Below are 27,048 nucleotides of genomic sequence, written 5' to 3'. Positions count from 1 at the left end.
CAACTCTGCATGCAATGCCATTTCCTGATGTTGAAATGAAGATGGCATCCCTGGCTTATGTGCTGCCCTGTGTAACCTAAAGATCTGGAACTGGGAAGCAAGATTTTGAAATCCTGGCATGAAATCAAAACATGCTTTGAAATGTGTGGAACCAGTTGTGCGCAGTCATGTTTATTAGGTTTTCAATATCTTAAATAAAAATGTTGCATGTCTCTGCAAATGTGTCAGTCTCTCCTTTTCCCTCTGAGCTCCTTTTGCCATGTGAGCAGGGAGAACAAAAGTGTAAACCAGGCATAGGCAAACTTGGCCCGCCAGATGTTTTTGACCTACAACTCCCATGATCCCTAGCTAGCAGGACCAGTGGTCAGGGATGATGGGAATTGTAGTCCCAAAACATCTGGAGGGCCGAGTTTGCCTGTGCTTGGCATAAATCATCTGGGCAGCTGTTGTTGCATACATAAACAGTTTTTTCCTGATCTTTGGGTACATTTGTCACTGAGGAGAAAGAAAAAACTATTTAATTGCTAATGTGCAAGTCCTCCCTAATGAACTACAGTACAGAGTGGATTATCTCCCTGTGGATAAGATAACAATCCTGGAAAATGACCAAGTTAGAGAATGTTGTTATCTAAACCTTCAATGAATCTGGAGTTTTTTCGTCAGTTGTGAAAACTACCACAAACGTGTCCTGTTCCTGGCTGCAGCTTCTTTCTTCCCTCACCCTAGATGGAGACAATGCATCTTTTTAATTTCATTGATCTATGGGATAGTTGTGGACTTATTTAAAATGCCCAGACTATGACACACAGTATCCTATTCTCTAATATTTGTAGGTAATTTTCATGTCTTTCATTTTTCACAAGTGAGGGAAAATTTGTGAACAGGTGCCAAAAACTCTGGAAGATTAAGGCATTGCTATGGTGAGTTACTGTCTTTCCTTTTCCTTCTAAGGATGTTAAATGAGAATTTAGGACAAGATCAGTTATTACTTTGTCTCCTATAATAATATAATAAATGTCTTGATAGATCAGACTAGCGGTCCATCTCGTCCGATACTCTTTTTTTCAAACAATGGTCACCCGTCATGGACCTGCTCCCTGATGCCACCATGAAACTGATGGCATTTCCCTTGCCTTGTAATTTGTCCTCAGCATCTGGTATACAGGGTCATACCTCCTCTGCATGCTGATGTTTCATTATTATCTATCCTGGCTTATAGTTGGGGATACTTTGATCCACTGGGGGGGGGGGCGGTTCTAATGTAATTCCATTTTGTTTTATTTTTTTATGTATAGTTTTTATTAGATTTTTCTAATTTACATTTCAAAATATTTATTTAAACAACCTTAAATCAATGACTTCCCTTCTTCTCTTTCTGTGGTTCATTTTGCATATTGTACATCCCTGCATATTTTAAATGAACTAAACCATTCAGTAATCCATTGTTACACCATCCAAACTTGTTTACACTGTTGAAGTTATCTTAATGCTACCAGTGTTTTTAAATGTACACAATTTTCACCCATATAATCAGGAAACAGTTTCCAGTCTTCTTTCAAGGAATATTCTGCTTGTTCTCTTATTTTCCAACTCCCTTTTAAAGTTGTCTAATGGCCATTGTGTCACCTTGTGACAATAAGATTATACACGTTAATTATGTTCTTCATGGTGGTGGGGTGTTAGAGGACTTCATTTCCTTTGCTGTAAATATACTGAGTTCAATCTGAATTCAAGTTGTAATCCTAATTCAATCTGATCAGACAGAAGTAAATCGCTGGAGAAGTGCAGTCTGACTAAGTTGCATTTTCCAGACTTCTGCTGACATTATGATTAATATAAGTTCCATGGATTTTGGTGCTAGTTTCAGAGGTATGTATGTATGGGCTGATGATACAATGAGCTACCCACAGTGGGCTACATTAAAAAACAAAATAATTGTATGTACTCTGTGTGTGTGTGTGTATTGGGTGTACTATAATCATGACTAAATCTGGATTGATTTGTTGAGTGGAGGAGGCGTAGGAGTTTGGATTTGATATCCCCCTTTATCACTACCTAAAGGAGTCTCAAAGCGACTAACATTTTCCTTTCCCTTCCTCCCCAACAACAAACACTCTGTGAGGTGAGTGGGGCTGAGAGACTTCGGAGAAGTGTGAGTAGCCCAAGGTCACCCAGCAGCTGCATGTGGAGGAGCGGAGACGTGAACCAGGTCCCCAGATTACGAGTCTACCGCTCTTAACCACTACACCACACTGGCTCTCGAGTGGGTGGTGGTGGCTTTTTTTATGCTGCCTCTCACTTTTGTGTCTCCTACGCAATTACTCATTGCATCCCTTCTGCCCTTCTCAAGCTTTTAATGAAATTTGATGGCTTCCAAGACCCATTCCCCTCTTCCCACTCCCTAACTTCTTCAACTCCCCCTTCCTTGCAGTTTTTAGTTTCCTTCTAATATTATGGGGGTTTTCCTGATTCTTATTTTCCTCATTATTGCTTAGCAGCCTTGAGGCTTCAGCAATAATACAAGATGTAAGCCTCAATATAAATTAATGCAGCACTCTTGGGTCAGGTGAGGCTATTTACTTCCAATCTGTTTTCCTGTTTCAGTTCCAGGTAAGCCCTTAGAGGGAGATAACATGGGCAGAAGAGAGAATGAGACTACCATGACTGAATTCATCCTGCTTGGCCTCTCTAGTAACCCTCAGACGAAGATCGCCCTATTTGGCCTCTTTCTCCTCATCTACCTCATCACTGTGGTGGGCAACGGTCTCCTCCTGCTGCTTGCTGTGGTAGACCCCCGCTTGCACACCCCCATGTACTTCTTCCTTGGCAACCTGTCTTTCCTTGACATCTGCTATACTACCAGCACCATCCCCCAGATGTTGGCTCATTGCCTGTCAGCCAAGACCACCATTTCCCATTCCGGCTGTTACGCCCAAATGTACATCTCCCTCTTCTTGGGGATGACAGAATGCCTTCTGCTGGCAATGATGTCCTATGACCGCTGGGTGGCTGTTTGCAACCCCCTGCGCTATAATATCATCATGAGTAATAAGGTTTGCATTGCTATGGCAACCATTTCATGGGGCAGCTCCTTCCTGCTGATCCTGGTACCTTCTCTCACCTCACAGGCCTCTCTATGTGGGCATAATGTTATCAACCACTTTCTGTGTGAGGTCCAGGCTATGCTCAAGTTGGCCTGCTCAGATACTAGTGGAAACCAGGTGTCAATGTTTGCCACCAGCATCCTTACTCTGCTTCTTCCTTTTGGCTTCATCTTGGTCACCTATGCCCGTATTATCACCACCGTCTTGAAAATGCAATCTACAGAGAACAGGGCCAAGGCCTTCTCAACCTGTAGTTCACATCTCATGGTGGTCACCATATTCTATGGAACAGCCATGTCAATGTACTTACAGCCTCAAACCAAGACAACCTCAGATCTAGACAAATACGTTGCCATATTCTATGTCACCATCACACCCATGTTGAATCCACTGATCTATAGCTTAAGGAATAAGGATGTGAAACAAGCTTTCAGGAAAGTGACAGGGAGGAAGAGAGACCTCTGATACCTACCAGCCTCCTCCCTTTAATATCAGAAATGCTGGCCTTTTCTTTTTACTTTTTTCTGTTTTATTAAATTTGCTTAGCTGGCCTTTTCTTTTGATGTATATTTTTGTATAGGTGCACATTTGTACTGGTCCCCCCAAGTGTCTTTTCAACTAATACTTTTGTGTCTAGAAAAAGCTATAATTTGTCACCTAAAGTCTTGAAAAATAGCAAAGCGAGGTTTATGGATAGTGAAATAACGAAACACAAATATTTCTGATGTCGAGCGCTGACTTTTGAGCTTGGGAATTCAGCTGTTGTGGAATTTTGAATGTTTGCCCTGGAGAAATTTCTTCTTAGGTTTCCATATATTCCTTCATTTTCAGATGTCTTATGATATGGGTTAAAGTACATTAAAGATTATGCCACAGGTCTGCACTTCCCTGGCCCGTGTCCACGCACTTTCCATTTTTTGTCCCTCCACATTCCCCAGGAAAACCCAGTCTCTACTGCTGAATTGGAACAAACAGCAATTCGGGTTTTCCACAAATTGCCACTTGCTCCAATTCAGTGTCAAAGAGCGGGTTTTCATGGGGAAAGTGGTGGGGCAAAAATAAATAAATACTAGGAAATGGACTGGAAAGCCCAATTCTGTGCCTGGAAATGCAGCACAAAGGCAAGTGTTATGGAAACACAATTGTCTCAATTCAGCAGCTCCCTCAGAATCACAGAATTGTAGAGTTGGATGGGACTTTGAGGATCACCTACTCCAACCCCTACAATGCAGGAATAGGCAGCGGTCCCATAGGGGGATCAAACCTGCAACCTTGGCGTCATCAGCACCACGATCTAACCAACTGAGCTATGCAACTTCCACAAGCAGATGGTCCAGAATAGAGCTATGGGTGAGGCGGAGGACATGTCCCACCCAACTCAGCATGCAATGCCATTTCCTGATGTTGAAATGAAGATGGCATCCCTGGCTTATGTGCTGCCCTGTGTAACCTAAAGATCTGGAACTGGGAAGCAAGATTTTGAAATCCTGGCATGAAATCAAAACATGTTTTGAAATGTGTGGAACCAGTTGTGCACAGTCATGTTTATTAGGTTTTCAATATCTTAAATAAAAATGTTGCATGTCTCTGCAAATGTGTCAGTCTCTCCTTTTCCCTCTGAGCTCCTTTTGCCATGTGAGCAGGGAGAACAAAAGTGTAAACCAGGCATAGGCAAACTTGGCCCGCCAGATGTTTTTGACCTACAACTCCCATGATCCCTAGCTAGCAGGACCAGTGGTCAGGGATGATGGGAATTGTAGTCCCAAAACATCTGGAGGGCCGAGTTTGCCTATGCCTGGTGTAAACTCTTCCTAGGAGAAAAGTCTACCCTCCCAGTAACCTTTTCCTTGGGAACTGGAAAGGGAAATATTACCATTTCCCTCTCTTGTGCACACATATGCAGATAAAGGGAGAAAGACATTTGAGTTTAACAAGGGATTTCTCTGTGTTAAGAATATTTAAAAGGTCCCACAGACTTTTATTCTAATGCTTCACTCACTTGCTGCACAATTCTGTGTTTTTAAACTCTGCTGCAGGCTCTCTTTTGCTGCAGCGTATGTTTAGCCCCGCACTTTAGATCTAGGGATCAAGCCAATTCTCCCAACTGGAAGGTTTATATCTATTTTTCTCCCCACAAAACGGGAGTCAGATTGTCTGATATGGCCTGCTCAAAGCAGTTTATGTCCAGATGCCGATTCACATCTGTTTATCTTCCACAATGTTGCGGAATAGTCTGATGCTTTCAAGCCATTCATGGGGTAACACCAGTGGCAATGATTTTCAAAATGGATCTGATGCAGGAACAGTGAACTGTGATGGACTTTTGGAGTACTGAAGTTGTGCCTCCACCTATGCTCATCCTGTCTATCTGTAAATAAATGCAAATATTACAAAATGGCAATAAGCCTCCTTTCAAAGGAAACCAAACTCAAGTAAGTGCTATTGCACATGGAGAAATGTAACAGTACAGTCTGTATCCTGTGCAGTCTGCTTTATTGTGTTTTTAATATTTTGGGGGGGAGCTGCCCAGAGTGGCTGGGGCAACCTAGTCAGATGGCCGGCATATAAATATTATTATTATTATTATTCACTGTAAGAATAGGCTGTACTGGGCTGATCTTGAAGTCTTCTGGGTCCAATCAAGGAACATAATGCTCAAGGGGGACGGAACTTCTTATAGCAAGTAAACAATTCTCTAAGAGTACCAATTCCTTTGAGTTGATCAATCCCAAAGGCATTGAGATATGTTTGCTCCTCAGATCTGCAGCAAATACACTGGGATATTTTTTAAAATGCTTTGTGTATTCAAAGAACTAAGATATACATGGGCTTATTCATGGGGTGTGATTACAAGAAATGGGCGTTTACTGGAGATAATACAAAAGAGCCCCTTCTGCACTGGTAAATATATTTATGGTCCTTAATGCAACTTATTTCCCGGCTCCCTGTCCATCTGTTGGTCTACCTAGCTATTCATCTCTTGTTCTCACTCTCTGGCTTTGCATCTTCATTTTGTTGTCACTGCTTAGGATGGAGCTCAGTCTAACCACATCCCAAGGGCACCATGTTGGCTACTTCTGTAATGCAACATACTTTTGTGTTTTGAGGTGAGACTCTAGAATGTTTTGTGGGTTGTTAGGATGATCTAGGGCTGGGAGAAACTCTGGCCAGGAATCCTTGAGTGCTGTTGTCTGTGTGACAATAGTGAGCTCTGTGGCCCACTGGCCAGTCTCAGTAGAAGGCAGATTCATATGTTCCTATGTACCTGTCAGAGTAAATACTTTACTAACATGGGCCATTGACCACACTCAACTTAAAGCAGCTTCAAGCAAGCCTGAGTCTATAAATGTGAAGGCAATTGAAGCCAGGCAAGTCAATGGGGCAAAGATCACATAGAACTGTTTTAACTAAATTGGTTTGCAGACTCAAAAACCATTGCAACCTTGAATTCAGAGTAGCTGAAAATCACACAGGAAGATTCATCTGGAACAGTAATTGCCAGCATCTCTCTTGCTGTCAATTGCCTTGCCTCACTGGTCTTCCAACAAATTTAGTTTAGCATTGTCTTCTCTGATTTTGCTGTGATTGTAGCATCTATAAACACCAAGCAGAGGAAATGGATGGGGGAAAGGCTGGGGATTTTTTAATATTCCTCTTTGATCCCTTAGGCAACTTTACTGTTGCCCACCAAGAACGATAGCCCGCTTCCAAAACTCTGACATGAGTCCACTGACTAAACAGGGCACTGTGGAATGTATTGACTTCACAGCTTGTTCCTCAGCTTTCCTCCCATCTCTATCTTGGAAAAAAGAAAAGAAAACCCATGAACGTTGCTTGTACTCAAAATTCAAGTGCCTGCGATTGGGTGGGGAATGGAGCTCATTCCCATCCAGTTTGCAAGCATTTCCCCACCTGAAGCAGTGCTTACTCACTACAAGAAATGCTTTTAATTTTTTAAATGGCTGTTGATAAAACTGGGCTATCCCAGTTCCCCTCAGAAAAACCCTTTGAGGCAACTTAGGCTGAAAGACTGCCTACGGTCACTGTTACTAAACTTCATGGTCAAACAAATATTTGAGCCAAGGTCCCAGGTGTCCAATATGACACATCCTGCATCTAAGAGAGTTGTGTTATGTTAATCCTATCCCAGTTACATTATTACAGAAATATCTGTATTTACAGAGGCAGAATCTACTTTCTCATAGCATTCTACACCCAAAACAGTCAACAACATCCAGATGTTTCTGGACTAGAACTCCAACCATTCCTGACCACTGCCCGTGTTGGCTGAGGCCGATGGGCATTGTAGTCTAGAAACATCAGGAGGGCACCAGATTGGCTTTCCTAGCCCTGCACTGTGGGATTCATGCAGCTTTGTCAATAGAGCAGAAGTATGAAGTGAAGCAGAGACTGCAAAGCTAACAGAGGAAGCAAAGGATGAGAAATCTCTGCTGTGATGCACACTGGTGAGGCAGCAGCAGTTGAAGTGAGGTTTAGGAAGGAGAGAGAAGAGGAAGTCACTAACAAACCGGTAGAGATGGCAGAGCAGCTTGCCTCAACCAGGCTTGCCCCACATCTGCAGATGTCATGGGACTCCAACTCCCATCAGACCCAGCCAGCATGGCCGATGGTCATTGAAGATGGGAGCTATAATCCAGCAACATCTTCAGGGCATCTAGTGGACAAAGGCTGGGCTTGAATCACAAGCTGCAAAAGAAGAAAAAGAGGGAAAGAAAGAAACAGATGCTGAAGGTGCAAGGGAGAGACAGAGAGACAGAAATGAATAATCGGGTATCTTATAGATCAGGAAACAAATAGGGAGGAAAGGGCAGATTACATAGAATCAGAATTGTAGAGTCAGAAGGGACCACGTGGGTCATCTAGTCCAACTCCCTGCAATACAGGATATATATTTTTTTGCCCAAGGTGGGGCTCAATCCCAAGACGAAGAGATTAAGAGTCTCATGCTCTACCCCTTGAGCTATCCCAGCTCTTGCTGTAACTCATGGTGTGCTTGGGAGATCACAGATGAAATAAATACAACCAAGTGAATGGGGCTTTGTGTGTGCTGGGAATAAGCATGATTTTCAGTTATGGCTGTGGTCCCTCCGTTTGGTCTTCTAAATCTCTCCCACATTTCAGGTACAGGAGGTGAGGCAGATGGGAAACCAAACCGCGACAACATCATTTGTGTTCCTGGGCTTCTCCAGCTTCCCAGAACCCCAAGCCCTGTTCTTCCTCCTGTTTCTGACCATGTATATCACCACCTTGCTGGGCAATGCTCTTATCCTGGTGACCGCAGGGCTAGATTCTGGCCTTCGTACGCCCATGTACTATTTCATCCAGCACCTGTCGTTCCTGGACATTTGCTATTCCTCCGTCACTCTGCCCCACATGCTCAAGAATCTGTTGGCGGAAACAAAGACCATCTCTATCCTGGGCTGCCTGGCTCAGCTTTACTTCTTGGTGACTTTTGTAGGGGTTGAGTGCCTCCTCCTGGCCGTGATGGCGTATGACCGATATGTCGCCATCTGCCACCCACTTACGTACACCATCTTCATGAACAGAAAGCTGTGTACCTGGCTGGTGGCAGCCTCCTGGGCCTGCGGCTTCCTCAATTCAGTCCTGCACACGGCCATGACCGGACTCCTGCCCTTCTGTGCCTCTCACAACCTGGACCATTTGTTCTGCGACGTCCCCCAGCTACTCAAACTGTCTTGCGCGGACACATTCCCCAACCAAATCACCTTGCTGGCAGTCACCCTGCTGCTCGGCGTCAGTCCTTTCCTTTGCATCGTGGTTTCCTACGTCCACATCGTGGCGGCCATCTTGAGAATCCGTACCAACCGAGGCCGCCGCAAGGCGTTCTCCACCTGCACTTCGCACCTCACGGTGGTCACCTTATTCTATGTCACCTGCATGTTCAATTATAACAGGCCCAGTGCCAGCCGTTCTGTATATTTTGACACCTTGGCAACTGTGCTCTACAATGTTGTGACGCCAATGCTCAACCCTATCATATATTGCCTGAGGAACAAAGAAGTGAAGGATGCCATGAGGCGTTTACTGTACCCCAAGACACCGTCCTCTTTCTAGCACCAGCTATTAGCCAAAATTCCTGATTTTGGAGACAACTATACAGTATATGCTTGCTGTCGACACACACACAGGGGCTCCAACTTCGGAACAAGCAAGTAGGTGGGCCACTGGCATGATCCAACAAGGATGTTCTTGTGCGGTTATGGTTCAGGGGACTCCTGTCTACCAGCCTTCAGGTTCAGTCGTCTCTTGCATCACCAACATTACTTACCCTCCAACATTTCTCCAAGAAAAATAAGAGAACGTTGATGAAAATAGGAACGTCTTATCAGTGTCAGTTGGGAACTCAGGCTTCCTTCCTAGCTGATGACTCTGTAGTCTCCGACTTGCTGTCTTTGTCACTGCTGGACTCTAGGACTCCATGATGCCATATGCCAATGTGTGTATTATAATAATGATTTTATTATCTGTACCCCGCCCATCTGACTGGGTTGCCCCAGCCACTTTGGGTGGCGCCCAACACATATAAAAACATAATAAAACATTACACATTAAAAGGCTTCCTTATATAGGGCTGGGAATCAGTGCTTGGTTTGGGATAAGGGTGGAATGCCATCCTAATTCTCTTCAGGAAGAGGTTCCTTTTCAGGTGGATGTAACACTTCAGACCTAACCTTGCCACACCCACACCAAAGTCATCCCACTTCCTCCCAAACCACCCTTTTGTTCTTTTACATTGAACAATGTCCTTAGTGACAAGTCAGATGTGAATAGAGCCCAACGAAAAGACTTAAGTAGTGTGTGGTTGGAGGACATTGGTGGAAGATTAATTGGCCTTGATAACTGGCTGCATGCAAGATGGGGCTAACATGTTATCTGTAGTTACTGATCCCTCGCAGCATCCCTGGGTGGCCTCAATGACCAGGCACCTTTTTTGCAGAACCTTCTTGGTTATAGCTCCCTGGTAACGGAACTTCCTCCAAGGAGGCAGTGGTTTCCACATACAGTGGTACCTTGGTTTATGGACTTAATCCATTCCGGAAGTCCGTTCTTAAACCAAAGCGTTCTTAAACCAAGGCGTGCTTTCCCATAGCAGCGGGGGACTCTATTTACAAATGCAACACACTCAACATGTTCTGCTTCCAAGGCAAAGTTCACAAACCAAAACACCTACTTCCGGGTTTGCAGCGTTCTTAATCCAAGTTGTTCATAAACTAAGCTGGTCTTAAACGAAGGTACCACTGTAATTAGGTTTTGGGTTGTCTCACCCTTCACATACCCAACTTTGGAATTCAAGAACCTGCCTTTCCCCCCTCAAGTCTTTAGATTGCTTGATTAAACGGAAAACAATTGCATGGCTAGCCAGTGTGTGGTACTTGGACCAGAGAAACCAGAGTTCCAATCCGCATACTACCATTACGCTCACAGAGCTATCCTGAGTCATTCCAAGGACCATTAACACCTAAAAAGGGCTACATTCCAGTGGCGTAGCGTGGGTTGTCAGCACCCGGGGCAAGGCAAGTAATTTGCGCCCCCTAACACGTGGATTTGCGCCCCCTAACCCTAACCCCCAGATGTTGCGCCTGGTGCGGCCGGCACCCCTGGCACCCCCCACGCTACGCCACTGCTACATTCTAAGGAATCATTCGCCTTAAAAACTGTGATTTGGAGTGAGGAATTAAAGCAACTCCTCTCCTTCCTCCAGCTAGTTGTGTTTCAGTCACCATGGTGCTAAGGGGTCAGAGGAGATGGCTTAATCAGAGCCCTTCCCTAGAGCAGGAGGAAGGGGCAGTGTGTTTCAATACCTTCGTTAACTTGTCTGTTATTTTTTCACAGGGAAGCTGTTGTTGTTTGTTTGTACATCTGGGGGCAGATGTCTTGCTCTTGTGGGGAGGTAGTATTACGAGTTTTAGGGTGGGGGCGAAGCAGGTTGTATGTGCACTTAACATTCATCTTTATGGCAGCAACATGTTAATTCAACTTGTGCAAATGGTATGAACTGTAATGATTTTTTAAAAACAGAAAAATGCAAAATATGGAATTTTAGGAATGAAGGGAAGGGGATCTGGCTTCATTAACCTGAGCTTTACTCAACGAGTGTAGATGGCGTACACACAAATGAAACGCGTGAGTGTAACCAAGGCAATTATATTTACAAAATAAATGCAAAACAGACTGAAATGCAAAGTCCAGATATCAGCATTCAGTATTTCCTGCCAGGTAATGTGAGATCGCATTGCGCACCTCCTCGCCTCCCGACTCACTGCTGGTTTCGTAGGAATGGCAGTCCTCGTTATATGCTGCCAACAGTACGTGCTCAGAGATGTCCACACCTTCGGGAACAGCGTGCCCCTTGGTCTCACAAATATTGTGCAGCACGACACACGCGGTGACCACCGCCAAAACGTTCTCCTCTGCCACTGGCAGCCTCGCCGTGAGGCAACGCCACCTTGCCTTGAGCCTGCCAAAGGCCTGCTGGACCACGCTGTGGCAGTGGTTGAAAGTCCTATTGTAGATGGTCTTCCTCTGGTCCAAGGGGCCTCCATAGGGCTTCATGAGCCACTTCCGCATAGGGTAGGTGCTATGGGCGAGTATTAGAGGTGGGATCTCCACACCTTGCATGTTGATAGTTGGGTTCCCCGGGACAAAGGTGCCCTCGTCCATAGCCTGGCACAGCGCAGATTTGCGGAAGATCTGCACGTCGTCATGTTTCTTCCCGCTCCATCCCACTTCGATGTTAGTAAAACGGCCGGTGTGGTCGGTTGTCCCTTGAAGCAGAATGGAACAGAAGTTCTTTGGCTTGTTGCACTCGTCTCCCGGACCCGTAGCAGCTATTATGGACAGATGCGTCAAGTCCATCGCGCCAACGCAGTGAGGGAATCCCATCTTCCTGAAACCATCCATGATCTGTAAGCGGCAACAAAGAAGTAGTAAATTTAAAAACGGTTGTTTTGTGGTTGTGCCAACAATTTCACCCCAAAAATGTCCACGCGGCACACCCACCACGTCCAAAAAAAGTCACAGTAATATGGCATAGTAGCAAGCTGTGTTCTTTTTTGTGCTGTGTAAGTATTTTTTACTAATTTTGCATTGCAAGTGCAAAACAGAAAAACACTGTTCAGGAAAAAGGTACATTCCATATAAACTACAATGCAAATATATGTGAGTTTCTGCCCCATGTTCCCAAATTATTCTGTCCCACTGCATCAATCCATGCAGTTTCGAACAATTCAGTCGTTTTGTATGGGAAATCTCTTCCACATAATATAAAACATGGCAATAGGATTTCAGCAAGTGGTATTCTGACACCGCAACTGTTATGTTTTCATGCTTATATTAGTTTTATTAATGTACATTGAAGTTTTATCTGTATAACTATATTATCTGTAAGCTGAATTGAGTCCCAGTCTGAGGAAAAGGTGGGATGATGATGATGGTGATGATGATGATAGTAAGCTGCCCATGGAAGATTTTATATTTGGGAAGGTGGGATGAAAATGTCAAAGAAAGCAACATTTTGCTACACTGACTACTCCATAAGTGCCCACAGATACAATGGCAATTGCCGCATATAGTTAAAGGTAAAAGGTTGGACAGATGGCAAGAATAATATCAATTAGCATATGTTCTTACGCTATCGATCTTAATTCTTGCCATCTGTCCAACTTTTTAGCTATAACTATAAACATACGTTTAAAGAAGATTGGAAAACGTTTATTGAATATATGGAAAATAATAGTGTACAGTGGTACCTCGGGTTAAGTACTTAATTCGTTCCGGAGGTCCATTCTTAACCTGAAACTGTTCTTAACCTGAAGCACCACTTTAGCTAATGGCGCCTCCTGCTGCCGCCGGAGCATAATTTCTGTTCTCATCTCGAAGCAAAGTTCTTAACCCGACGTACTATTTCTGGGTTAGCGCAGTCTGTAACCTGAAGCGTATGTAACCTGAAGCGTATGTAATCCGAGGTACCACTGTATAGCTGAAAACGCTGGCAGCGTTAAGATAAATTCAACAATAAGTTTTGACGGATGCAATAAATAAGTTTTGATGGATGCAGTAATGGAATACTGATTGGTATAGTTTTTGTTAAAGTATGCAGGGATTTAAGATATGTAAAATGAAGCGTGGAAAGAGAAAAAGGGAAGTCGTTGATATCTTAAGGATGTAAAATGAGTATTCGAAATTGTAAAACAGAAAAATTATCTATCTACCTATCTATCTATCTATCTATCTATCTATCTATCTATCTATCTATCGCTATTTTTCCTTTGCAATGTGCAACTCAACACACTCACACACACTCCAGAAAATGCAGCAGTGTGGCACAGCAGTGTTAGTTTGAACCTGTGAAACTGCAGCAACTTTTTAAAAAACACATTTAAAAAAATCTTTACCTTCCAGTAGTCGCCCAAATAGATTGTCTTCTGGACGAGCAGGTGCTTGATGGCAAAGCACACCTCCAGAACGATCTCTCCCACCGTCGACCTCCCAACTCCAAACTGAGCGGCAACTTCGCGGTAGCACTTCAGATTAGAAAGCCACCACACGGCGATAGCGACCCGCTTCTCGACGGGGATGGCTTCCCGCATGATAGTTCTCTGCCTCTGGAGCTGGGGTCGGAGGACGTCCGCAATTTCGAAGAGGGTCCCTCGGCTCATCTGGAAGCTCTCGATCCACGTTTCGTCGTCCCGGGTCCCCAGCATGGAACGCTCCCACCAATGCTGCTTGGTGGGGCAGACCCACCAGCGCCGCAATTTCGGCCCGCTTTCCAACAAGGTGACGATAGGAACCATATGTCTGCAGCTCCTCCTCCTCTGAATGATGCGCCTAGTCCTCAAGATGTGGTTCTGAATCGCCCGCCCTATCAGCACTCTCCTCCTCTGCCGCCTTCTGATACTCATAAGATAGGCGTTGCATCGGCTGATGGCTGAGTGGAGCACCGCAACCAACACCTCAAGGTGTAACTTCAGCAGCTGGAGCAACACATGAGTTTCCATGCTGCGCAAGGAGTGGAATGGTGTTGGAAGTCACAGGAGCAATGTTGAACAAAGGAGGTTTTTGAGCAGAGGTTGGGTGACCTTCTGTCATGGATGCTTCAGTTGAGATTCCTGCATTGCAGCGGGTTAAAACAGGGGTGGATCTACACAAAGGGGAAAACCCCCCGCAATATATAAGTCAGAAATTAAATCATTATAACAAAAAAGGGGGGGGGGGACCTCGCAATGGAAAATCGCGAAGATAATTTTTTGCTCTACAGCACCATCTAGTGTTGCATGTTTATAACGCATTCATAGCATTTTTTTTTACTAATGTAGATGAGTCCTAGATGACCCAACTCTACAATTCTGTGAGTCTAAGAATTGCACATTTCTGCTGTAAAACAAATTATGTGGCCAATGGTATATCAAGGTGAAACCTGGCTACTTCTCATCCAACTTTGCCCACTGGTGTGGACAGCATATGGTAAAATGTTAGCAAAAATACATTATAAAGGAGCATATCGGTCTGTCTTAATGCTAAGCCACGGTTTGTTTCACAAACCACAAGTTGTCTCACAGATGATCAAACAAACCAGTTTGCTTCTCCAGTTTGCTTTATTTTCCAGCTACTCTTGCCCCATACCTTTGCTTTCTTAAAAAATTTTTATTCCTTGTTCACGTTTCTGAATTACAACCAAAAAACCCAAAACAAACATGCATCAAGTCATAATTAAAACAAGCCAAGATTTATAAGCCAACAAGCTGTGGCTTCGGATGATGGCTTGATGGCAATAAAGAAACCATAGTTAAGCCATAGGACATGGTTCACATGTAATGCCACACCATCATGTAATAAAACACAGTTCCACAAATTAAGGTTTAGTGTTATGTGTGAACCAGACTGACACCTTCTACACACTGATGACAAGGAGAATGAGGCCTTATGTAGCACTGTCTCCTCCAGATGTTGTTGGATTCCCATAACCCCTGACCACTGGGCATGCTGGCTGGGAGTGATGAGAACCGTAGCCTAGCAACATCAAGTTAGCTGCATTTGCAGAAGAGGCTTACAGTCTAACGCTTCCTGTGGACAATTCAGCATCCTTCCTGATTCGCTTTACCCTGCGGCTAACTATTTACTGTGCTTTCCTTTGGATTTACTTATGGGGCACTTACACAACAAAGAGCATTCATCCTGATTTACTCCTGGTGTGTTTACATGCCTTCCCATTCATCATTTGCTCACCCCACACTTCTCAGTGCATTACACTGTCAGTTCCCTAACTGCAGAAGATCCATTTTTACTCATTTTTAAGCGGGGTTTCTTGCACTAGGACAACAGTGTACCTAAATTTACGCAGGAACCCCTCCTGTGACACACAGAGAGTCTGGAGGCACTTAAACACAGACATGGCCATCAACAGAGGAAATGGGAGCCAGCAAGTTGGTTATAAGAAGCAGGAAGAGGAAGATTGCATGATTATTTCCGCTATGCCTACTATTTGGCTCAGTTACAACATATAGAGTATAGGGGATGGAGCGATGATTCCAGAAGGAACAGGAAGCGGGAAACTTCCCCTTCCTATTTCTCCAGGAGTGTGTCAAGGCAGGCGGTGGGTAGGCTACAATCTCCCTCAGCGCTGGCAGGACCTTAGGCTGTTTAAAGAGCTGCCAGGGGGGAAGGTGAGGAATTGATCCTGTCCCCAGAGAGGGACTCCTCAACCCCTGCTGTCTTGTGATCAAGAAGCAATACCAAGTTCCAGTACTGGGTTTGTGTGCATGGGCGTAGTTGGGGGTGAGTGGGGGTCAGCGGCTCCCAGCCTCAATCAAGTAAATAAATGAAAGTGCTTAACTGACCAATTGCATCGCAAATAGCTTGGTTCCGCCCCCCGCCCAACATAAACTCTGCCCACCCCCCCTTAAATAAATCCTGGCTACGCCCATTTTTAAAATTTGTGTGTGTGTGTGTGTGTGTGTGTATGGGAAAATAAGAAAAATACCAAAACACAGGATTTTGGCTCTTTGGACCAGCGCTACCCCGGCGCCCTTTTCTGCTGCTGCGCGGCAACTTTCCTCCCAGTTCAGTGTCAACCGCGGCTTGACCTTCCCACTCTCCTCCATCATAATAAATTGGAAGGGAGGCGGGAGAGAGATCGAGATCAGACCCCCCCCCCTCCCCACACTCACTGTTAGGCTTGGAGGGAGGGAGGCAGCTGCCTGACCCCCCACACTCCCCCCCTCCAAATCTGCACTGCTCTTCCGCCTGCGTCTGCCATCGCTGTTGCTGATCCAACGAGGGAGCATTTGTCTGCACACACAAACGCTTGCAAAAGTTATTTCTTTTTTAATGCATTGGGTAAGGATCGCTTCAAGGATCCGGCACGCCCCCTCCCCGCTTCTCTCACCCCCCAATATCGGGATCCATTTCTCTTTTGGACAGCAGGCACCCCTTTACCCCGCCCCAGCTCGAAAAACGGGATGGCGACAACCCAAAAAAACAACCCCAGACAGAAGCATCACAGCGGATCCCGCTCAACGCTCCAGACTGCCGCGGCGAAGGGCGGGTCTTCCGGAGGACCTTTGAAATTTGGGTTCTTCTCTAACCAAGGCTCGCCTTCGCCTAATCCCGCCGAAGGATTCGCGGGTTCCAGGAAATCCCCCCTTTGCTTACCTGCGTTCCGAGGCAAGTGCGCAAGCGCGATCCCTCCTCCTTCTCCCGAAAGGCGCCGCTTTGCGATCTGCGTGCTTTGCTCAATGAGGGCGTGGGGTGGGGATTCCTCCCCATGCTCCCTTGCTTAGGGTCGCTGCCGGGGTTCCTTTTTCTTTTTCGGTCACTCTCGTACCCTAATTGGATTGTGATCTTCTGAACCGTTTGCCGAGCTAATCTCATCAAGAGATGTAAACATGATCTAGGCCAGCGATTTGTTATTTTTTACTTTTGCAGTGCAGATTCCTGGCTCTTCTGAACCAAGCCTTCTTCAAATGGGGAAGCAAAGTGAAAACCCACAGAAGGTCCTTAGTGGGGACAGGGCACCCTGGTCCACCTAGGCGGGTAGCTTACCTGGTGTTTTCTTTACTTTGCTTCACCATTTACTTGTCTGTTAGGTTGCTTCAGGTGAGCAGAAACAACAGATATATTTAGGAAAGTTAACTTTCGGTTTATTTCCCCCATTTTTATTTTAATTAAGAGATTCCACACAAGTATGTACAAATAGACAGGTTTTGGAGCATCAAACAGCGTTTCAGACAAGTTTCCTGTGGAATGCAACAAAATACCAAATCACTTAAACCCTGTTTTTATTACAGTGACTAACAAGAGATATTAAATTATAAATATAAAATGTTTTTATTGATTGGATTATATTTATTTATTTATTATTACAAATCATAATTTAATGTATCTGTTTTGTTAGCTGCTATAATAAATACAGCACTGAGAATATCTGAAAATCATTTGAAAACACACACACACACAGAGAACAACAGCTATGCTGCCACGACAGCCAAAGAAAAAGGCCAAAGAAGAAAGTTTGCTTGCTGGTGACAGGAAAGCAGACTAGGGCCAACATAGTCTCCAAACACAAAGAACAACACCTACTGAAATATACTCAGAGTTGAGAGTGGATTTCATGCTCTTTATTCAGCTCATAGTGGTGAGGAGGAAAATGAAAGTCCCCCCAATATGCTGATGACACTCAGCTCTATCTGCTGATGGATGGCCACACCGACTCGGCCCCGAACACACTGACCAGATGCTTGGAAGCTGTGGCTGGATGGTTTCGTGGGAGCCGATTGAAACTAAATCCTTCGAAGACAGAGGTCCTATGGCTAGGTCGGGATGGCATGGGGATGAGGGACCAACTCCCTTCTCTTGCGGGGGCCCAATTAGTGCCATTGCCTTCCGTTAAGAGTTTGGGTGTAATCCTTGACGCCTCCCTTTCCATGGAGGCACAAGTTACAGCAACAGCCAAGGCGACATTTTTCCACCTTCGCTGCATCAAGCAGTTGGTCCCTTACATTTCCTGCCCCGACCTGGCCACAGTGATCCATACAACGGTCATCTCCAGGCTTGACTACTGTAATTCGCTCTACGTGGGGCTGCCCTTGAAGCTATCCCAGAAACTCCAGCGGGTACAGAATGCTGCAGCGAGGCTCCTCACGGGGTCTCTGCCATGGGAGCATATTCACCCAGTGCTTTTCAAGCTGCACTGGCTCCCGGTGGAGTACAGGGTCAGATTTAAGGTGCTGCTTTTGACCTTTAAAGCCCTTCACGGCCTATGACCCTCATACCTGCGGGACTGCCTCTCCCGGTATGCCCCACGTAGAGCCTCAAGGTCCATAAATAACAACACCCTAGAGGTCCCAGGCCCTAAGGAAGTTAGATTGGCTTCAACCAGAGCCAGGGCCTTTTCAACTCTGGCTCCGGCCTGGTGGAACGCTCTGCCTCATGAGACCAGGGCCCTGCAGGATCTGATTTCTTTCCGCAGGGCCTGTAAGACAGAGTTGTTCCGCCTGGCCTTTGGCCTGGAGCCAATTTGATTCCCTTCCTCCCTCTCTTTTTTCTTTTTCTTCTCCTCCTGCAATGAAACTTCATTTTAATATTTTAATGTTCCATTATTTTAATGTTGTATTTTATTTTTGTTTTTAAGTTGTAATCATTCATCTTGTTTTCATTATTGCTTGTAAGCCGCTCTGAGCCCGGCCTTGGCTGGGGAGGGCGGGGTATAAATAAAAATTATTATTATTATTATTATTATTATTATTATTATTATTATTTACACAATGGGCTGCACGTGATTGGCTAATTCCGGAATTCTCCTGTAGGCCAATCAGGTTGTGGATTCACTTCCATCTGGAGCTGGATTGGGTAGCTCCTGCAGACCAATCATACTGCTGCATGGTTCTAGGACCAATCAGACTGCTGCATTCTGAATCCTATTGTTCTGGGACCAATCAGACTACTGTATTTTGGATCCTATTGTTCTAGGACCAATCAGACTGCTGCATTTTGGATCCTATTCAACTCCGTACATAACACCTACCCTCAAACTCGGCCCTCCAGATATTTTGAGACTACAGTTCTAATCATCCCTGACCACTGGTCCTGCTAGCTAGGGATCATGGGAGTTGTAGGGCAAAAACATCTGAAGGGCCGAGTTTGAGGAAGCCTGCCAAAGAAAAAAGCCTGTTGGAAGAAAAAAAAGTTTGCTTGCTGGTGAAAACAGAGAGAGGGGGAGAGAGAGAGAGCGAGCGCAACACCAATGCTGCCCCGACAGCCATTTAGTGGCCAAAGAAAAAGGCCTGTCAGAACAAAAAAGTTTGCTTATCTTCACCAAAAGTAGCGGTGAGTGGGATGGGACTGAGAGAAATCAATCAATCAGAACTTTATTAGCAAAGCCAACAGGCCACAGCTATACAAGAATTAAAGATAAAATAAAATAAACATAAAGAGGGGATAAAAACAAACAAAAGGAGGTCCGTCAGATGAACACGTCTGTCACTCAGATGGTGGCCCTCGGACTGAGAGAAAGACTTCCCCGGAATATCTCAAAGCAGAGAAGAATCATACAGAGAGAGATGCTCATTCAGATAGCATGAATGCAATCTGTATAGAGCTTTGTAGGTCATAACCAAAGCTTTGAATGGCACCTGGAAATGGACTGGTAGCCAGTGGGGTTTTTGAAACAAGGTGTTTCTGTTCTCCTTTATGGTACTCAATTGAGCATCAAGTCCTAGCAGGAAACAGGACTGGTTGAAGGCATGGCAATGTGGGATGAGTTCAAGGCTGCTGGATTAGCTGTATGATAAGGACTAGTTGGCCCTATTGGGGGGGGGGGCAGTTTCCTCTTCCCTCTTGGAGGCCCCAGGGTCTCTGATTATCAACATCAGGATATATTTTTGGATTACAGCAATGCTAGGCGAAAAGGCCAGGGAAGTATGGAGTCTTTGCTGTGGGTATTCAAGAGAAGTTTAGTTATGGAATATCCATCCACAATGCTTAGTAAAGTGGAAGCTTGAAGTTCTGAAAATTATAAGAATTACGTAGTGTGTGTTTGTTTGTTGAAGGAGGATCGCTTTTTAACACCCAGACTTAAGTTGATACTGATCTACTTGTCAAACCATTGGAGAGTTACAGCGCCAGCTGTGGCTGTAGAGACCAATATGGGAGAGAATACAGGTGCACCATGGCATTTCTTTTCTCTGAACTCTTCAGCGCATTTACTCACAAATAAACTCAGTGGGAATTACTACTCCCTGATGGGTGTGTTGTGTGAATTGCAGCCCAGAGGCTCCTGTGGTGTGTGAAAAAGAGTCAGCCTAATGTTTGGTGCCTCCAGAGTTTTTGGATCCAATTTCTTGCAGTCAAAAATCCTCCAGGTATAGTTGGACTTTAGGAGATATTTAAATTTATACTCAATAGGGTATGTTTATTTCCTGGGGAAACAGTTTTGTTCTGAAGAATAATAAAAAACAAGGGAGTAATAATAAACAAGGGATGGCCACAGGGGTCTTGGAAAGGTATAAAATTTTCCCATTGTGGACGAGGGGATTGGTACACCTAAAGGATTGTCTCACTTCTCTACGCGCCGAATCAAAATCACTGCATTCTGCAGGAGATGTTATCCTGCAGCACTGTCTGATCTTTCTGCACAATATCAGAATTGAGCCTTTGCCATTGGAGCATCTACTCCTTGGAACATTAAACATCAGAGAGGCACCATCACTGTTGTTTTCTCGGCACCTGCCAAAGATGTTCTTCTTTCAACAAGTCTTCTAAATTAAGGTATTTGTCAATGTTGGTATCTGTATTGGATGTAATTGGTATGTTACGTAAGTCCTGTTGCTGTTTTAAATTTTCAACTTACCTAATTATTTACCTATATATCCACACACACAATATTTTATATTTACATTATTTTATGTATGTTTTTGTAACATTGTAAATCACGTTGGGATGCAATTTATGGGTGAGACATTATTAGTATTATATCTTCTGAAAGCATTGAGGAAATAATTAATCTGGCCTCCAGTCTCTGCTTCTTAATCTGGAATGTTTGAGAACTGGCTGTGGTTTGTTAGAGGTGGAAAGAAAGACAAGCTGTATACACTCAGAGGCACTGTCATCACTCCCCAGATGCTATAGAGTCCTGGCATGGAAAGCAGAGTAAACACACAGCTCCCTTTGAAGAAAAGAGATGAACCCATTTCAGTCCCAGGTATCATGTGCAATTTCTACTTTCCTGTCTCTTGTGATTGGTGGGAGCTGGCCAGCTGCACCCCATCCTATTCTTGTGCACTACGTTTGCCTTCAGTGACTGTGCCCATCACGTTCAGCAGGGAGGGAGCACAGCAGTGCACAGCCTTTATTAACCATCGCTTCTAATACTAGGACACTGGTGGCACTGCGGTCTAAACCACTGAGCTTCTTGGGCTTGCTGATAAGAAGGTCGGCGGTTCAAATCCCTGTGACGGGGTGAGCTCACGTTGCTCTGTCCCAGCTCCTGCCAACCTAGCGGTTCGAAAGCACGCCATTGCAAGTTGAAGTGTGGCGGGAAGGTAAACGGCGTTTCCATGCACTCTGGTTTCTGTCACAGTTGTTTAGTCCTGCTGGCCACATGACCCGGAAAGCACCAAGTAAAAGAAATGTTCCTTTTCTCCTCCCACCCCCAACCCACTGTTCTTTCCAATTGTATCTGAGAATGGAAGTATGTGGTTTTATGTAATCGACACACAGATCCCCCCCAAAATTCTGGAACTTTTGTTAAAAAGATTGACCCGTACTGTACTATTTGTGTGGTCATAATGATCCTTGCAAGCTTCGGGGAGTGGTATCTTTCAAGTTACAGGGAAATGCAGTGAAAGTCTGAGGCATACATGAACTCCATGACCCTCCATTTGCCAGCCTCCCGTCTTCATAGATTTTATTTCCTATTCTAGATTAGCCTACCTATGATGCAGGTCGAAGCTATCAATGGCACTTCAGTGTCTGAGTTTGAGCTTGATGGGTTCCTCAACTTGGGCGACTACGGCATACTCCTCTTTGCCATCTTCTTGGTGACCTACCTGCTCATCCTCAGTGCCAATGCTCTTATCTTATGCCTCATCTCTGCCACTCCTCGTCTTCACGTCCCCATGTATTTCTTCATTGCTGTGTTGGCCACATTGGAGGTGTTCTATACTACCATTACCATGCCCAGGGTGCTGGTGGACCTTCTGAGGAGCAAGAAGTCCATTTCCTTCAGGAGCTGCCTTCTGCAAATCTATTTCTTCCACAGTGTGGGTATCTCAGAGGCCTGCTTGCTCGCAGTGATGGCTTATGACCGGTACTTAGCCATCTGTGCCCCGTTAAACTATATGACCAAGATGACGCCCCAACTTTGCATTCAGCTTGTGCTGGGATGCTGTGCGTGTGGTTTTGCATGTCCTTTGCCAGAGATTGTTCTGACTTCCAGGTTGCCCTTCTGTGGGCCTAGTCATATAGATCATATATTCTGTGACTTCCCCCAGGTGATAAGTCTTGCTTGCACAGACATATCAACCAGCATCATGTTGGATTTTGCCCTCCACACCATCGCCATCCTGGCCCTCATCTTCCTCATCCTCCTCTCATACATGAAGATACTGAAAGTCATTGTTAAGATCAATAGCTCGGAGGGGCGCCAGAAGGCTTTTTCCACCTGTGCCTCCCACCTCATTGTGGTCCTTACTTTCTTTGGAACTACTGGCTTCATGTACATGCACTTGACATGGATGGGATCGGGACGTTATGACAAGATTGTTGCAGTCATCTACGCCTTTTTTATCCCTCTCTTCAACCCCATCATCTATTCTCTGAGAAACAAAGAAATCAGAGATGTGATCAGAAAGACTTTTGGGTTTCCATGTGCCAGCAACATATGAGGTGGTTTCTGAACTTCTTGGGACATCAGGAAGTCATTTCACGTTCAAAAGCCCTGCTCACCCAGTGATTGTTGCTGTAATTACGGTTTTTGAAAAGAAAAGAAAAAAGATGAACGTCTAACAAAATTTATTTCCACAGTTTCACTTGTAAAGAAAAGGGATATTGATTCAAATAAGAAGAAACAGAATTCAAACTTTCTTATCTCCCTTTGGAGTTTTGCATTTAATGTGTACGTAATATCTAGATTTACATATGCATACATTTGCGATCATGAGCATGTAATGTTGCACCTCAGCATGCATGATCCATGATTGTGAAGCTCTTAATACTCCATTGTACCAATTAAAATGTAGCAGCGATCCTACATAGAAACATGGCATTCAATGACAGTGTATGCATTAGTAACTTAAACTGCAGTCTGGTTGGGGGGGGGGTGCCTCAATGCAGCATTTCTTAAGGGAAGCATCAATATGCTATTAGTCAGAAGACAGTGTGTTGCTAGTACACTACACATAGTGTGTATACAAGAAGGGAGTTGTGAAATGGGACTTCACTGTGCTCTAAAGTGGTAATTTGTGCACACCCTAAATCTAGAAACTGACCTAGTGACTGTAACATCAAGCCTATATTTTACTTCTTTGTTTCTCCTCACTCCTCACCCCATGACTTGCTTTGTATGATATCTTGCTTGATGAAGAGTTCTGCAGCACTCCAAAGCCTGCAACTCTTTAGTGGCATGTTGCTTGGCCCTAATAAAGGTATTGCCCGATTGAGGACGTTAAAGGAAAAGGTGCTGTTTTGTTTTTTAATCCCTATGCACTCAAAAGCATATACATATATATGCATGCTCACACCCTGGAGTTAGCAGATAAGAAATAAACACTAGATCAGTGGCTCCCAAACCATTTTGGGCCACAGCCCCCTTGGTTCCATAAACTCATCCCCAGTGCCTTCTAATCTATAAGAAGCGTTATTCAGAATAGCAGTCTGCATCACCCACTAAGGAAGATAATAACACAATAAAATTCAAAACGGTAACAATTAATTTCAGTGGTAAAGATTGCCAAAGATGTTGTTCTTATTTCAAGCCATACCAATTATTGATAATGTTAAGTGTTTTAAAGAATGGCAGAAAGTATTGTCTCAATTTATCTGGCAGGGGGGAAAACCCAGAATTAAATATAAGTTACTAACAGAGACTAAAGAAAGAGGGGGATTCTCCCTGCCAGACCTGAAGATATATTTTGAAGCTGCAGCTTTCTGCTGGATAAAGGAATGGATTCAATTAGACAATGTTGATGTGCTGGATCTGAAGGGATTTGACAATGTATTTGGTTGGCATGCATATCTACAGTACAACAAGATAAAGGCCCACAAAGGTTTTAAAAATCATGTAATTAAAAAATCTCTGTATAATGTTTGAATAAGATATAAAGATCTCTTAGAAAGGAAATGTGGCTTTCACCAATGGAAGCTAAGGCCCAGAAAAAACTAAATATGAAGACTAAATGGTTGAAATATGCTGATTTATTGTTGGAAGATAATGAAGGATTTAAATTGAGACCATTTGATCAAATTAAAGATAAACTGGATGGCTGGTTACAATATTACCAGATCAATGAGTTGTATATGTTTGATAAGAAAAATGGTTTTGCAACGGAAAAAAACAAATTGGAAACGGTGTTGTTAGATATGGATGTTAAAAATCCGTCTAAAATGTATAATTTGCTGTTGGAGTGGCATACAAAGGATGAACAAGTCAAATCTGTTATGATGGATTGGGCAAGAGACGTGGGACACAATATAATGTTGGAAGATTGAGAAAGGTTGTGGAAGAAAGGGGTTAAGTTCACGGCATGTACGGTACTAAAACAAAATATTATGAAAATGATTTATAGGTGGTACTTAACCCTGGTAAAACTAGCAAAGATTTATCATACGTATGATAACTCATGCTGGAAGTGTTAAGAAAAGGAAGGCACCTTTTACCATATGTGGTGGACGTGTCCTAAGGTTAAGGACTTCTGGGAAAAGATTTATAATGAGTTTTAAAAAATGTTGAAATATACATTTGTAAAGAAACCAGAAGCCTTTTTACTTGGAATAATAGGATTGGAATTGCCCAAAAAAGATGTTAGGTTATTTTTGTATGCCACTACAGCGGCAAGACTGCTATTAGCAAAAAAATGGAAATCTCAAGAAAAACCAACGGTAGAAGAATGGCAGATGAAGATGTTGGATTTTCTGGAGCTGGCTGACCTGACTGGAAGAATTTGTGAACAGAAAGAGGAGGAATAACAAGAAGACTGGATGAAAGTTAAAGACTATAATATTGTAATATAAGATAATTGAGAAGGTTCTTGAAAGTACTAAACAGGCCTAGGATAATAAGAATGTGGCATAGCGATATGGTTTTAAGATAATAAGAAAAGAGTTGAATATAGTCAATTGAAGGAACTAATTATCTAGAAAGATGTTTGGGAGAACTGTTACAAGGTGATATAATGAAATTCAGTTGGGGGGATTTGAGGAAGTCACTTAACAATGGAAATTAAAATAAGAAAGAATATGTGTTTCCCCCCCTTTTTTAGTATTGTAATGTGTTTTGTGTGTTTCATATGTTATATTTGTCATAAATGTGGAAAACTAATAAAATTTTGGGGAAATCCCCCCCCATTTGTTCAAAATCCAATAGTCATTTACACCTCCAGGGCCACCCCCACTTGTCTCTTAGCACCCACTGTGTAATCCCTTCACCACAACCCGGGGTGGCTCACTGCCCACTTTGAGAACCATGGCACAGAGCTTTCCAAACCATGTGTCGTGACACATTTGTGTGTCGGCTGCAGTGTGTAGGTATGCCACGTGAATGCTTCCCTTGCTAACCTCTGGTTTGCTAGTAGAACTAAATTACTGTGACATGAAATGATGCATGTCTAAAAAGTGTGTCACCAACATTAAAAGTTTGGAAAGCTCTGCCATGGCAATAGATTATCCCCTCTTTCCTAGGCAGAAGCCAAGTAGCTCAACACTATAGTTGTTCCTAGGTTGCCACTAGGGCAGTTAAGGAGACAGTTGCTCCTTTTCACAGCTTCAGCTTCCTCTCTGCAATGGTGCTGAAGATCTGTGGAGTCAAGGGCATGTAACATTCTTCAGAGTCATCGAGGAAGAAGAGGGGGTCACTGATGACAGCAGGGTCAAATCCTTCCTTTACCAGCTGGCTTTTGATCTGCTTGAAAGTGCCCGTGATCTCCAGGGTTTCCTGCATGGGAAAGAGCAGTGCAGTGAGTAGAGAACAACCAACGACACCCCACTCCAAGACATTCCTAGAGCAGGCCAAGGGAGTCAGTGTTTTGAACAGTGGCAGGACAGATGTACCAGAACAGGCTCTGAGCTCTGCTAGGGGAGCTGGCATCCTAAGCATCTCATTAGAGATAACGAGAGTGGATTTCACTCTGTTCATTTACCCCCGGTTGCTGAAGGCCAAACAACATGGATCTATGACTCAGGGCTCATCCAGACTTCCTTTTGTGCTGTCTGTCTTTGAGTGTTGTTGTTGTTTTTATCCTGGCACTTTCCCTGGGAAAGCTTGGAGGAAATGACAATCGGGGCTTCCAAGCATAGGAGCCAACTCCTAGGGGCCAACATCCTTCCCTCTCATACAATACCCCCCTATTTTATTCAAATTAGCACCCCTGTTTCCATGGATTAATGTTTGCTCTGATTCAGCGGTAAAATACAGGTTTTCCCGGGGGGGGAGGGAGCCCCCAGAGAAAATAAACAAATAAACAAAAACTTATTGGACGCAGAGTTTTAAAGCACAGACCTGTACTTGGAAAGTGTGGCACAAAAGAAAGTCCGGATGAGATTATGACTTCTGTCTTGGCCTGCTTGTCTATAGGCAGGGAACACTTTTTCAGCTTAAGTGTGGATGAGATTATGACTTCTGTCTTGGCCTGCTTGTCTATAGGCAGGGAACACTTTTTCAGCTTAAGGGTGTCATTCTCTTGGCTGTGTGTGT

At 44.1% G+C, this 27,048-nt stretch overlaps 4 protein-coding genes and 1 long non-coding RNA gene across 6 annotated transcripts in view; 2 read left to right on the top strand and 3 right to left on the bottom strand.

The window, feature by feature from the left end:
* Positions 1-867: 867 nt before the first annotated feature.
* LOC310691699 (uncharacterized protein) lies at positions 868-9,200 on the top strand (the record flags this gene model as incomplete). Its single annotated transcript, XM_083471563.1, has 3 exons — positions 868-920; positions 2,605-3,554; positions 8,247-9,200. The coding sequence occupies exons 2-3, from the start codon at positions 2,634-2,636 to the stop codon at positions 9,198-9,200; spliced, it is 1,875 nt and encodes a 624-aa protein (XP_083327689.1). The 5' UTR covers positions 868-920; positions 2,605-2,633.
* Positions 9,201-11,277: 2,077 nt separating this feature from the next.
* Positions 11,278-16,927, bottom strand: LOC310691016 (uncharacterized protein). 2 transcript variants are annotated; one of them, XM_083470605.1, is made up of 3 exons: positions 16,797-16,927; positions 13,541-14,286; positions 11,278-12,050 (listed from the first exon to the last, which is right to left on the bottom strand). In XM_083470605.1, exons 2-3 carry the CDS (start codon positions 14,141-14,143, stop codon positions 11,340-11,342), a joined length of 1,314 nt encoding a protein of 437 aa, XP_083326731.1. In that variant the 5' UTR covers positions 14,144-14,286; positions 16,797-16,927; the 3' UTR covers positions 11,278-11,339. The 2 variants fall into 2 exon arrangements, with proteins under 2 accessions (XP_083326731.1, XP_083326730.1); XM_083470604.1 differs by lacking the exon at positions 16,797-16,927 and having other exon boundaries at positions 13,541-16,790.
* A 3,504-nt stretch (positions 16,928-20,431) lies between these two features.
* LOC310691022 (olfactory receptor 6N1-like) lies at positions 20,432-23,033 on the top strand. Its single transcript, XM_083470613.1, has 2 exons — positions 20,432-20,503; positions 22,064-23,033. The coding sequence occupies exons 1-2, from the start codon at positions 20,447-20,449 to the stop codon at positions 23,024-23,026; spliced, it is 1,020 nt and encodes a 339-aa protein (XP_083326739.1). The 5' UTR covers positions 20,432-20,446; the 3' UTR covers positions 23,027-23,033.
* Positions 21,042-22,284, bottom strand: LOC310691127. The gene is made up of 2 exons (XR_014518344.1): positions 22,190-22,284; positions 21,042-21,306 (listed from the first exon to the last, which is right to left on the bottom strand). It is a non-coding gene; the product is annotated as an uncharacterized lncRNA (long non-coding RNA).
* A 103-nt stretch (positions 23,034-23,136) lies between the features above and the next one.
* Positions 23,137-27,048, bottom strand: part of LOC310692553 (uncharacterized protein) — a 56,126-nt gene continuing 52,214 nt past the window's right edge. The window contains exon 20 of the mRNA XM_083473501.1: positions 23,137-26,289. Within this exon, the coding sequence (XP_083329627.1) occupies positions 26,113-26,289 (177 nt within the window). The 3' untranslated portion in view covers positions 23,137-26,112. The remainder of the gene's footprint in view (positions 26,290-27,048) is intronic.

Source organism: Podarcis liolepis, assembly GCF_965112155.1.
Source record: "Podarcis liolepis genome assembly, chromosome: 13".
Classification (NCBI taxonomy): domain Eukaryota; kingdom Metazoa; phylum Chordata; class Lepidosauria; order Squamata; family Lacertidae; genus Podarcis; species Podarcis liolepis.
The sequence above is the reverse complement of the archived record's forward strand: the minus strand, read 5'-3'. Positions and strand labels throughout refer to the sequence as shown.